We start from the raw sequence: 12,543 nt of genomic DNA, 5'->3' as shown, positions 1-12,543 counted from the left end.
ACCGACACCACGGTCGCTTCGAATGGAATGAGATAGAACTACGAAAAACTTCTTCTTCCGTAATGGCTGGTGAACGTGAGCATATGTTGACTGGATTCTTCTTCTTTCGTCTCTTGCTGTCATCCACCAATGGCCAGGGCTAAATTATTGTCTAAACGTGACTATGTTTCCTAACTATGACCTCCACCATCACTACCACCATTGGTCTGTCATGAAGAAGGAAGTCACTGAAAAGGTGAGCCAGCTGTACGACTCGAACCCAAATCTTCTGGATTACCGTGTGTATGAGTGAGAAAACATATAAGACTGAAAGTGGAATGAGTGAGAGATTGGTTGGTTTGTCTCTTCAGTTGAGGCAACCTTGGAAGTCGCTGGGGAGGTATGTTAGCTTAGCTCAACTGGTAAGAGATGTGGTGAGAATCCAGAAGATGTGGGTTCGACTCCTACAGCTGGCTAACATTTCCAGTGACGTCCTTCATCATTAATTTCTTTGACACTAAAGCTTTGTATGTATTTGTCCTTTCTATGTGTTCCAACCTCGGAACATCAATTGCCATCCTGTTCTATGAGTCTGATGAATATGTGCCTAGAGGCAGTGGGGAAAAAAGAGGAACTGAGATGCAGTGCAGCAGTGTGTGTGAGTGTGAGACAGAGCACGTGAAAAACCAGAAGGTACATACGTTACATGGACTAGGGGAAATAAAAACTAACTATAAAAACTAATGCGTTACATTAATCATTAGTTTTTCGAGGTTAGTAATCCAGTTACCTTATCGAAGTTACATTATCGAAGGCATTACATTTATGATTCAAGGCATAAGCCTCACACGTCCAACGCATGAGTGTTCTTCATTGTTTATATATATGCCTTATAAGAGCAGCATTCAGGGACACCCCCCTCTGAAACTCGGCTTGACCTGACAGCAGATGACTACGCAAGGAAGCTAAGTTTACAGGGTGGTGCGTGAGTACGTGAGGAGGAACAGATCTGGGCAGGGAGAGGAGGACATATCTGAGGCGAATAATTCCCTTTTCGCGCCCCGACCTGATAACAACACCGATAGCGCGCCCGGGAGCATTCGCGTAAATAAAGAATAAGAAGTGATGTTTAACTGTGGGAACGAGCATGAGACTTTCCAGACATCGGGAGATTGCCGGATAAAATTGGCAGGTTGGCGCCTGTGATAGCCTTCTGGACGACAAATTGACTAAATGCGAGTTCTAAGAGTGCAGCAAGAACATCAGCTACGGTCCGCAGACGACACACAGGCTGCGTAATTTTATGATGATACCGTCGGTATCAAACTGGTATCAAGAGTTATTACGAGCTAAAATAGAGGAAACTGACAAATTGGCGCCAGTGAGTGCCACTTGGGCGACGATTTGGCAAAATGTCTCAAGTATATAGATTGGGCTGGTTGGTGTAAATCCGCAAGCGACCAAAGAACAAACACGAAACAACAACAGAGCGACTTGTGTGTGATCTTGTCTTCTGTTTGTCCTTTGGTCGCTTGAAAATGATTGATTTGACCAAACGCTACTTCGCAGGTTCTAGCTAGGGAAACAGGTATGGGCCGCGGACTCATAGCTATTAAGCATGGATATACAGACTACGTAATTAAGTGATGACATCTTCGATATCATGTTTATATCCAGAGTTATTACTAAATGAAATGGAAGATATGGACAATTTGGCGTCTGCGAGTGGCAATGATTTGATCAAACGCGACTTCTTCAGAACAGCAGAACTAAATACCATATTTGGAGATAACGCTAAACAAGTGCTACGCGCCCTCGGGTACAGTATTTATTTCTCGCTTAAGATGAATCAATGCTTAGATCAGGGCTCTCACACACGCTGGCCGCATGTGCATGGCTTTAAGTTAGTTATTCTGTGTTCCGAAGGCTCTTGACCACTAAATAGAATAAAGCTGCCCCCCCCCCACACACACACGCACGCACACACCAATAATGAAGAATTTGGAGTGAAACCAGGTTTTCAGGCATTGTTTTTATCTTTGCTCGATGTAGTGCTGCTCCTGTCAACGTTAGGAAGTACATTCACATTCGAGCAGTTCTTGTGACTCATGAACCTCAGCAAGTAGTTATAGCGATGTGGTCTGAACGTGTATTTTGATAAACTACACTGTAAATAATATGATAACTGGGAAGTAATCGTGGAGACAAGTGCATAGAATGACATCTTAATTATTACACTAAGTTTATGGGCTTACAGCATAGCAGAAGCCTCTCCGGATATCATGCGCGAAAAACTATATACGGAGCACAGAGAGGCGCAGAGAAAAAAAGAAAAAGAAATCGATGGAGTAGTTATGTACGAGGGTCATTGTGTGAAAATTTTTAATTATTTCTCTTTCCCTGATTTTTTTTTCTTTTTCACGATGAAAATGCAAGCAAAATCAACAATACAGTGTGTAAACCGACAATTTCAGTGCTCCTGAACGTTGGGATAATCGTTCGTGAAGAACTGTGTACGAAGAACTTGCAACGCCTTTCAAATTGTCAATGTATCATTTGGAAAAGAAGCTCATTTGTTTCTGCTGGTGTGTCAAGTGGAGTTTTCATTGACGAATTGTATATGCGAATGCCTAATAACTATACCGCTCAGCTGTTTACGCTATGGTACTTTGCTATAATTGCGGTCCTTTCCAGGTTCATTACCCCCACTCCCCAGGGAGGTGCACACTCCCCCTGAATTTTATCAACCACTCCCCTGTAATTCATGAGATTTCCCGATACGAGATTTCGCGTAAGCGCCAAAGCACGCTTCGCGGAGATATGTATCCATATACCACCCTATGGTTCGCTCCACCCGAAATCACGCAGACATCTTATCATGCCGGGTACCGCATCTTGGCTTCTATGCGCATTGATGATAGTGCCAGCCGCAACAACAATGACAAAGAAGAAATTGTCGTTCCTCTTCGCTGCTGATACGAGTTGCGCAACGGACTAAAAGCTGATACCTTGCAAGGAAACAAACTTGCCAAGCTACGGGGCACAGAAGTTGCACGGCAAATCGCCGGCAGTCCGAACATTTACACGGCAACAGACACCAACGAGCACTGGTGCTAAAGTCTCAGGAAAAGACATCATATAGACGAAAATACATATCCGTTACGAAGCCGTTTGAATTTCACTGTTCATGGTAATCAACCAATTTTTCTCCAAGAAGTCCATGATTCGCTTACACGCCGACCTGCAAGAAATGACCCACAGTATGTTTCGTTATTCTCGTTTATCCCAAATAGGTACGTACAGGAGAAAGTCGGTGATGTCATAATGTGGACACCTGTGACACACACCGCCAGCAGTTGCAGAATTCCCCAGACTGAGCCCTTCTCTGTCTTTCTTGCCCTGAGCTCGTTGTTAAAGGCGGGTTGAAAAAAAACCTGTATGTTCCCAAGCTTCACGTGGACAATGAACAATCCACGAAAGTAATGAGTATAATGCCACCCTGCATTGCCATTACTCACTACTCAAAAGTAATGCATTACTCCCCACCTCTGTTTGTGACGTATAGAAGCAAAGAATAATGATCTGATGCAAGATGCCACGGACCGACTCCACCTTCCCGTGTGAACTGCCTCAAATGATCAAATGTTCTACAGTGTGGTAAGATATGCTCGACTGTCTCATTCTGCCCGCTGTCTGTGCACATGGGAAATGTGCAAGTTCCTGCACTATGCATGTAGAAACTGAGCGTAACTAAATGGCACCGAAACAGACAGACGAATACAACAAAGACCTCATGTTGCCTGCGGGGACCTGGATGACTGAGGCATATGGCGGTCATCGAAATGGCAGTATATTTCGCTGTCCGCTGTGGAATTTCGAGTGGAAACCCACGGGGACCCATGTGTGACTGTGTATGTGAGACAAAAATGTACGTTTGAGGAGCTGGAGGTGGCAGATATTAGTGACAGGGAATCTAACAGCAAGTGTACATTGCCGGAGTTACCAGGGGCCTGCTGTATTCTCTGCGGAGTCTCTTAAAGGGACCGCACGACCCAAGGCCCGTCATAATCATTTAAAGAATAAATACTTGGACTATGTTATCGAGACGTGAGGAGGGGACCTGGGCATGACCCATTTCCGTGGCCCTCAATTTCTCACGCCGGCCCCGCGTAGAGGAAGCTGGAAGTCTAACTGAGGAAAACAGCGGCTCGAACCAGCCCGCTCCTCTGACACAGGCGAGTCTGTTCTGTTTCGATTACAAGGTGATTGGAAAAGCGATGTAGATGACACGTCAACACAGCCTGGAGTATCCTCAACACAGCACCCTCTTTTACGTTCAAGTGAGCGATATCAATGGCGTTCACCATGATTGATGCAACTGAGAACAGAGGTGCACGCTGTAAGAAAAGAATTCCGCAATTTTACTGTGCGAGTGAGTGCTAACTCTGTTCCCGGCATATTTGCCGTAACCTATATGTTGCACAAAATCTGTTTGGAGTGCACACTACATACTTCCAGACTGGGCTTTCGCAGTTTAAGTAATGTAAGTGTCATTCGCATGCAGTCCAAACGAATTTTGTAATAACTAGGTTACGGCACATATGCCGGCAACAGAGTTAGCAGTCACTTGTGAGATTACGGAAGACGTGACGGTCACGTGAGAAGATTACGGAATTTTTTACATTGGAAAGGGGAGCAAAAAAAAAAAAAAAGAGAAACACTGTCAAGGAGCCCGCGAAGAGGGAATCACACACGTAGCATGAAAAAAGGTTAGGAGCAACTAAGATTTATTTGAACAAGAACTTTCGTGCAAAAGACTGCACTTCTTCAGGTTGAAACCTGAAGAAATGCAGTCACAAGAAGTGCAGTCAAATGGTGGAGCCTTGTCGGGTAGGCAGATCGTACTGGCGGACGTATTATTATTATTAGTAGTAGTATGGTTATTATTATTATTATTGAGTACTTTCTACAGTGCAGGCCTTCTGTACGTAGATGGCGTTGGTCGTGGTCGGCGAGCGTCACTTTCCTTAACTCTTCTTAGCCAGACCTTCGTTCCCAGTTCCGAACTTTCTATACAGTGACTGTGCGTGTTTTGATAACATCATCACGAAGTCGTTTCTGAAGCGCTTGTTCAATGGGACGTGGAGGTATTAGATGCGGCCAGCCTACTCGGAATTGGCGGCTCCATGTATCCTGGGAAGGAAAGGGGGAAATGGAGGGGAATGACAATGGTGGCGCAGGAGAGGGGGTGGTGATGCAGTTCCGCTGGCTCTGGGTTTCTTGTTCCCTCGTAGATCTATCCAACACAGAATCCATCGCTCAGCAGGGGCGGCTCCAGACACTCACCTTCTTTTTTTTAGGTGAACGGTCCTTCGTCTAGCGCCTAGTGGAAGTAGGTGAGAGCCCAGCGTATATGCCATCGTCTTGAAAGAAGGCTATCGCCCAACCTTTCCACACCCCTGAATCCACTACTCTTCCTCGATAGCCTCCTGGGATGGTCCCTGCATCAGGCCAGCCGCCTGCGTGGTTGGCGTAGTCACTCCATGCGGAGAGAACTTTCCCTTTCAGCATTTCTTCTCTCGTTGAGCATGGCTTCGTAATAGACCCCTCTTAATCCCTCTTTCCCCTTCTTAATGTCAAGAGGTGACTACCCTAACTATGCCGCTCCTGCTCTGTAGCCACTTTCCTACGGCCAAGTGCCGGTTCCCGACGTCGCTACCACTGTTCCACGACAACCAGTAACAAGACGCACTAAGCCGCATGAAATCGACACAATTGTCGATCTCGATGTGATCTTCAAGGTGGTAGAAAAGGACCTGAGGTCCATGAGCGTACCGGGAGGGGGGGAGGCAAGGAGGACTGTGCCCCCCATCACACAGTGCGCAAAGGCCGCCTCCAGAAAAGACGTGATAGGGGGCACTCTTGCCTCCCCTAGAAGCACTTTGCCCACCCCTCCACCCCCTGAAAAAAATCCTGGGAACGCCCATGATGAGGTGCATCGTCTTTCCACCACTTCTCTGCCCCTGCTGGAAATAGTAGGCATTACCTTTTTGATTTCTCCTCGCAGTCTTGACGAGGGTAATGGCGACCACGGTGTAAGATAAAGATACACCTTTATCTTACACTGTGATGGCGACCAACGGTACATCATCACTCTGAAACTAAGTAATATGATTAGGAAGAACGCCGTACGCCAATGTCGAAAATAGAGTAATTCAAGGAACGCGTCCAATTCGAACAAATGAAATTCCCGAGTGCCGAAAAATACTGCAAGTGGAAATCGAATGAAAATCGGAAATTTAAATTTATTCCGAACAAATGAACTGAGGAGGCCGTTCGCCGATGTCACCGCTGGTCGAGTGCAGAGTCCGATGAGGGCGCGTTCTAATACCAGTAACACCAACGGCGAGCCAGTGCGAGAGCTTCCCGGCCGCCCCAGGTGTGTCGCCACCCAATAAAGTTGTTGCTGTTTACGGTGCTGCTAGGGCTTACGATAAGCTATACTGGTTTCCAACGTTGGGGTCAAGAAATGTTGTTCGATCTTCCGCAGTTTTGCAATTCTGCAGTACATGATTGCAGTTGCCCGGCAGTTGTCAATGCTAGGAAGAAGAAAAAAAAGTGTGGCTGCAGGTAAACAAAGGTACGTATGTTCCGGATCAGCAGACGAGAAAAGGGCTGTTATGTCTGTTTTACGTATTGTGCTATCAGGAGAGGCGTCATGATATGCGTGTGCCGTCAGCAAACAAAACTGAAAGAATCCATATTGCCTTCATGTCGCTGAAGTAATGGAGGTGGGTAAACTACCAGACAAAATGAAAAAAATCTGGTGAAAATGCTGTTTCAAGCTTAACCCTTATGTACCACAGTGCCAGTAAAGAACGTGCTACTGAGGCTCAGGCCCCGACTTCCTGGTGCGGGGCACGTTCCCAGACACGAAAATAATAGAAGAAAAGAAGAAAGAAAACGAACGAGAAAAAATAAGTGCCCAACCTTGATCGGGAGGGGCTCGAGTTTTCAGACCGGTGCTGCCGGTTGAAGCGGATTATGTACTTCCAATGCCCAAGCAGCACAATGTACTGGAAGTCAAGTGCAATAGGGGTGGACGGTATGTGTCTTATCAGTGTTATTTAGTTTCACGAGTTTCTTCAAGGCCTTCCACCTACCCGTCCACCCCTATTGCACTACATTGCAGTACATTGTGCTGCTTGGGTAGCTTCTGCTTCATGAGACGGTTGTCTGGAACTGCCGATCAGTGTGTCCACAGTACACGCTTCGTTGGTTGCCCTCTGAAATGCTGTGTCTGTATTATATTTGAAGGCAGGCCACATGCTGCACATGTTTATTACTCAAAACGAACGGTCTTGCAACAAAAGGAGATTTAGAATGCGATAACCAGCGGGACAATGATTTCTGATAACCGTGTCGCAAGCAGTACTATCTCACAAAAAGCAGTCGAAATATTTTCAGCAACATTTTTTTTCTACACATTGTTTAATAGAGTCCGTCTCGGCGCGCGATTGCGGTTCCAAGCTCAAAAGTCGACTGGGTCACGTTGGGTGTGTTCTAATACATGTTCCAATACTCCCGGATAGATAGCTTCTTGCGCCATTTAGTCTCGATCCAATTCTCGCCTATAGACTCTATTAAGCACGGCTCTAGGCTAGTCGTGGAAATTCTCACTTCTCTCGACGGCATTGAGATTCTCACGTCTTGCGGGTCTTCCTTTGAACAAATTCAGAGGCAGTCTTTACGAGTTTGACTTTGAAACACTCTTGTTTTCAAATGGATGTCGAGGAACTGAGCACAAGCAATGCCTGGTACACGAGGGCTATGCTAAAACTGCTCGTTTTCTGAGCGCACACGACGTTGATGTCAGCCATGACTCTTTAGCAAGAACTAATTTACTAATTTACACGCTGACTGGTAGTGTTGTCTGTTCTGATATTAAACAAGACGAAACGAAAACGAAACGGAAAGTTTGTACTGTTTCTAGTTTTTTTTTTTTTTTTTCGGACAGCAAATATATGCATAATGTAAAACCCCGAGACTAGGGAACAAGAAAGGACAGACACAACACGAAGTCTCAACGTCGAAGTCTCAATATCTCAAATATATACCAGCAAATATATCTCAGGATTATTACAGCAAAAACTAGAAACTAGAGAACCTCTAGTCGTTGGCACAGTCCATAGTTCTGAAATTAGGTCTCGCCGAGCATCTGAAACGGACTGAAAAATCCTTGTGTGCAAGCAGGTGAACCAAGCATCGTTCCTTGAAGCTTCTTGGAGGCTCTCGGCTTGAACCGTCATCTCGCGACGTACAAGAAATCATGCAAAACCGAATGAAGAAATACCACTGGGCAGTGGGCCAGTGTTCCCTGAAGACATCATTGCCCCGTGACATTACCACGTTCTGCACTTCTAAGTAGAGGAAGCGAAACGCAAAGTACCACAGCACAACATCGTTGTCCCAAGGTTGCGCCTCTGTGAAGTTCACCATGTCGAGGCCTATTAGTGAACCAACTTTCTTCGTGCAAGACATCGCGTTACCCAACTGTTTTTCCGCCCTCGCGGAGTCTCGAAGGGGTCCAGCAATTCCTCGCAGCATCTCCACCACCAACAAAGGACCGAGAGAGACCAAATTGATGTACAGTGGGAGCCCCTGGCCGGCGTGCAAGAGTGGACTACGCTGGTAAGCCGTCGGAACGTACAAGAAGGGATCTGCGTACGCAATTGTGGCGTTGTACTGATACTGTGCCGCTACGTCCGTGTTCCGATTATAAAACGTCTTGTAGAGTATTGCCCGTGTGCAACGTGCCGCGTCCATCAAAGACTGAAAAAACGTTCCCTGCGGGTTCCACGAGTTGTAGTCGATGTCGGAACGCGGTAAACCCAGGCCGTCGTACACGGCTATCTTCATGTCGCTTAATATACTCTTGACGGTAGATTGCAAGGAACTGTCAAATATATCGAATTCTCTTCCGTTGGCTATAGCATTTTTCGCCATAACCGCCATGTCTCTCGTTATCTCCGCGTAGCTGTACTCCACAGCCAACTGGGCGACCAAGTACTGCCAGGTGTTGATAAGGACTGCCTTGGTGGCGCTGAGACAGACCATTGTGTGGAGCTTGTAGTCGTGCTGGAAATGTTCCCTGTAGATATTGTACCGAAGGAATTCGGCAAGCAGGTTGACGATGCAGTAGTACTTCTGCTCTGGAAACGGTCGGCGCTTGAAGGCAAGGTTGATACTCTGTATGGAATCAATACCAGATACCAAAACCACATCGTCGAGTCCTACTCGAAGCTCTGAAGGCACAATCCTGTTGATGACGTCTACTAGAGTTGTTATCAAGGTCACTGCGCCTATGTTCCTGAAACGTATTTTTTCTGGCAACAGGGCGGGCTTCAGCAAGTTTTGATGGACGTCTTCGTCGATGTCGAATAGGACGTCAGCATTTGTTTCGTTTGTCACGTTGAGACCGAATACGCTCCTCTTCAGAAAACTGCGAGTCAAATTCGATATGGTGGTGACATCGATGACAGACAAATCATGCCCGGCGGAAATTTTTTGTTGGATGGAACGACCGAGGCTGATATACATGGTTGATACCTTACCGACTATATCAAATTCGATTGTAAAGAATGTATAAACGCCAGTCTTCAAAACAAGACCCGTAAGATAGGCGAATAAAGCTGAGGCGTCTCTGGCTTCTCGTAACTTGTCAATGTCGATTAATCTGCTGATATCTTCCATGGCATCCTGGAAGGAACCTTTACCTCTCTTGATGTAATCGTCGCACTTGCGGTAAATTCCGGAAAACACGTGTCTTCCAAGCCTCGATCGTTCCAGGGACTGTTGGGAAAAGAGGGCGTCTATCAATGTCTGGTTGTATATACTGATGACGTCGCCAAGGAAACCGGAATTGGATTTGTCAGCCCACTTGCCACAGACGTAACCATAGAAATCATCGCAAGGATCGATGTTATGGCTGAGCAGCTGCTCGATATTGGATAAGACGTGCCTGCATTCGTCTGTGTTGCATAGAACGCCCTTTTCTGGGAAGAACCATCGGTAGAGAAGAACAACTGTGATGGTGACCGAGATGACGACAGCCACAAAAAGAACGCATATGAAGAACTGAGTTATCCCTGGTACCTTGCTTATCTTGCTGCCTGTTACGAGATGACACGACACGTGTTAAGAGCTCACTCAGCTGACATGTACTTCCCAAGCAGCACAATGTACTGAAATGTTCGAGTGCAATAGGCGTGTACGGTATGTGTCTTATTAGTGTTCTCGAGTTTCACAAGTCTGTTCCTTCCACCTACCCGTCCTCCCGTATTGCACTGGACTTTCAGTACACTGTGTTGCTTGGGTTGTATCGCTAACAGTGAAGCTTTCTTTCAGACCGATAATGAATTGTGTTCGGGATAAAAGAAAGTTACGGAGCAACATGCAGTGCAATAGGGGTGCACGGTATGGTCTTATCAATGTTCTTCAGCTTCACGAATCTGTTCAAGGCCTTTCACCTGCACGTCCACCCTTATTGCACTCGACTGGTGGGTTTTGCTGCTTAGGAGGCTTCATTTTCTATTCAATTCTAGATAATGTCGGCAGCTGGGCTAGAAAGGTGACCACCACGATGGCGGTCAAATGCGTTTGTTTGACGTCATGTGAAAGCACCCTATATCATGCCATCTACGCGCTATGTGGTATACTTACACTTACAAGGGTGTGAGAGAGTAACGCGAACGTCTTCCCGAAGAGTTTTACTGAGTGGTTGACGCTAAATCTATGCACGACCACTACGAGGGATGTCACTAGCGTTGACCAACAATCTGATAGCGTGACTCAGAATGTAATCCTGTCGATTACATCTGCTCCTTACTCCATGTTTCCTCCATGTTTCCTCCATGTTTCTTTACCTAGGCGGCCTTGGTATACCGAGCGCCATTTTTCTCCTATCGTAACGCTGGCGTCTCACGCACACGATGTGTGTGAGCATCGTATGAAATGTTTCCCGAAGGAGAATCTGTACCCTCTGCAACACCAACCTTGACAAACAATCTAACTTACGGCCTTCCTTTTCAGCAGTGTTGTCTGTTGGGTGACGAGTAGAAACAGTCGAAAGGGTATGGTCCTCTTTACTACGTTCTCCGAGCTTGCGTTCAAAGCGCTTTTCTACTTGCTTCAGTTTCGAAGTCTCCTCCGGCAGGTTTTTCTGCATTTTGCTTCGAATTGCCTCGCCCGTTTCCTTCGACAGGAACTTTTGAGACCTCGCCAACTGCAACTCACTCTTGTGCGATGCAGCTGCAGTCAGGGTGTCCTGTCTAACCTGAGCAGGATCCGCCAATTTTCCGCGCACATCGTCAGGCTTCGTCGAAGCTTCGGACGACTTGCTCTTCCGTGAACCTGAGGATGCCTTCGAGCTCTTGGAAGCAGCCGAAGCCTTGCGCTTATTCGCCGGTTTATCAGCAGCTGAATCCATAGGCACTGACGCCACGGTCGCTTCGAATGGAATGAGATAGAACTACGAAAAACTTCTTCTTCTGTAATGGCTGGTGAACGTGAGCATATGTTGACTGGATTCTTCTTCTTTCGTCTCTTGCTGTCATCCACCAATGGCCAGGGCTAAATTATTGTCTAAACGTGACTATGTTTCCTAACTATGACCTCCACCATCACTACCACCATTGCTCTGTCATGAAGAAGGAAGTCACTGAAAAGGTGAGCCAGCTGTACGACTCGAACCCAAATCTTCTGGATTACCGTGTGTATGAGTGAGAAAACATATGACTGAAAGTGGAATGAGTGAGAGATTGGTTGGTTTGTCTCTTCAGTTGAGGCAACCTTGGAAGTCGCTGGGGAGGTATGTTAGCTTCACGACCTACTACTATACTAGAGACCTGGACAGCTGGCGATCCCCTATGGGAGAGACGGGTCACGGGTTAGTTACGTTAGTGACCGCTGCAAGCGCCACATAGCATTATTGGGGAGAGGGAATAACCCTTGCCACCGCCTTCAGTCTGCTACGCAGGGATACACAGGCTGTTGCTAAGCACGCGCTATTATCTCTCTTATACTGCTTCGTCGTTGTCAACACAGCCTACCATACATCGCCGCGGTTTCGACAAGTCACGTGGGAACGAATAGTGCGAGCTAGCGCCAAATCCCATAGCCAAGCGGCGATTGCCAGAACTACTACCCCGGTGCTGGGAGCATTGCGGATGTCCAGGTCTCTAGTATAGTAGTAGGTCATGGTTAGCTTAGCTCAATTGGTAAGAGATGTGGTGAGAATCCAGAAGATGTGGGTTCGACTCCTACAGCTGGCTAACATTTCCAGTGACTTCCTTCATCATTAATTTCTTTGACACTAGAGGCTTTGTATGTATTTGTCCTTTCTATGTGTTCCAACCTCGGAACATCAACTGCCATCCTGTTCTACGAGTCTGATGAATATGTGCGTAGAGGCAGTGGGGAAAAAAGAGGAACTGAGATGCAGTACAGCAGTGTGTGTGAGTGTGAGACAGAGCACGTGAAAAACCAGAAGGTACATACGTTACA

The 12,543-nt window shown here is 46.6% G+C and overlaps 1 protein-coding gene across 1 annotated transcript; it reads right to left on the bottom strand.

Moving 5' to 3' along the window:
* Positions 1-8,062: 8,062 nt before the first annotated feature.
* Positions 8,063-11,517, bottom strand: LOC135391726 (uncharacterized). Its single transcript, XM_064622142.1, has 2 exons — positions 11,056-11,517; positions 8,063-10,151 (listed from the first exon to the last, which is right to left on the bottom strand). Exons 1-2 carry the CDS (start codon positions 11,465-11,467, stop codon positions 8,149-8,151), a joined length of 2,415 nt encoding a protein of 804 aa, XP_064478212.1. The 5' UTR covers positions 11,468-11,517; the 3' UTR covers positions 8,063-8,148.
* Between the last annotated feature and the right edge of the window lie 1,026 nt (positions 11,518-12,543).

Source organism: Ornithodoros turicata, chromosome 4, assembly GCF_037126465.1.
Source record: "Ornithodoros turicata isolate Travis chromosome 4, ASM3712646v1, whole genome shotgun sequence".
Classification (NCBI taxonomy): Eukaryota; Metazoa; Arthropoda; class Arachnida; order Ixodida; family Argasidae; genus Ornithodoros; species Ornithodoros turicata.
Note: the sequence above shows the minus strand (reverse complement) of the source record. Positions and strands in the feature narration are given on the sequence as shown.

What these genes read in the sequence shown, in the direction of transcription:
- LOC135391726 (XM_064622142.1), bottom strand. Translation starts at nt 11,467, where the DNA reads ATGGATTCAGCTGCTGATAAACCGGCGAATAAGCGCAAGGCTTCGGCT. An exon ending in CACTGCTGAAAAGGAAGGCC is followed by an intron (nt 10,152 to 11,055) that starts GTAAGTTAGATT and finishes ATCTCGTAACAG; the next exon opens with GCAGCAAGATAAGCAAGGTA.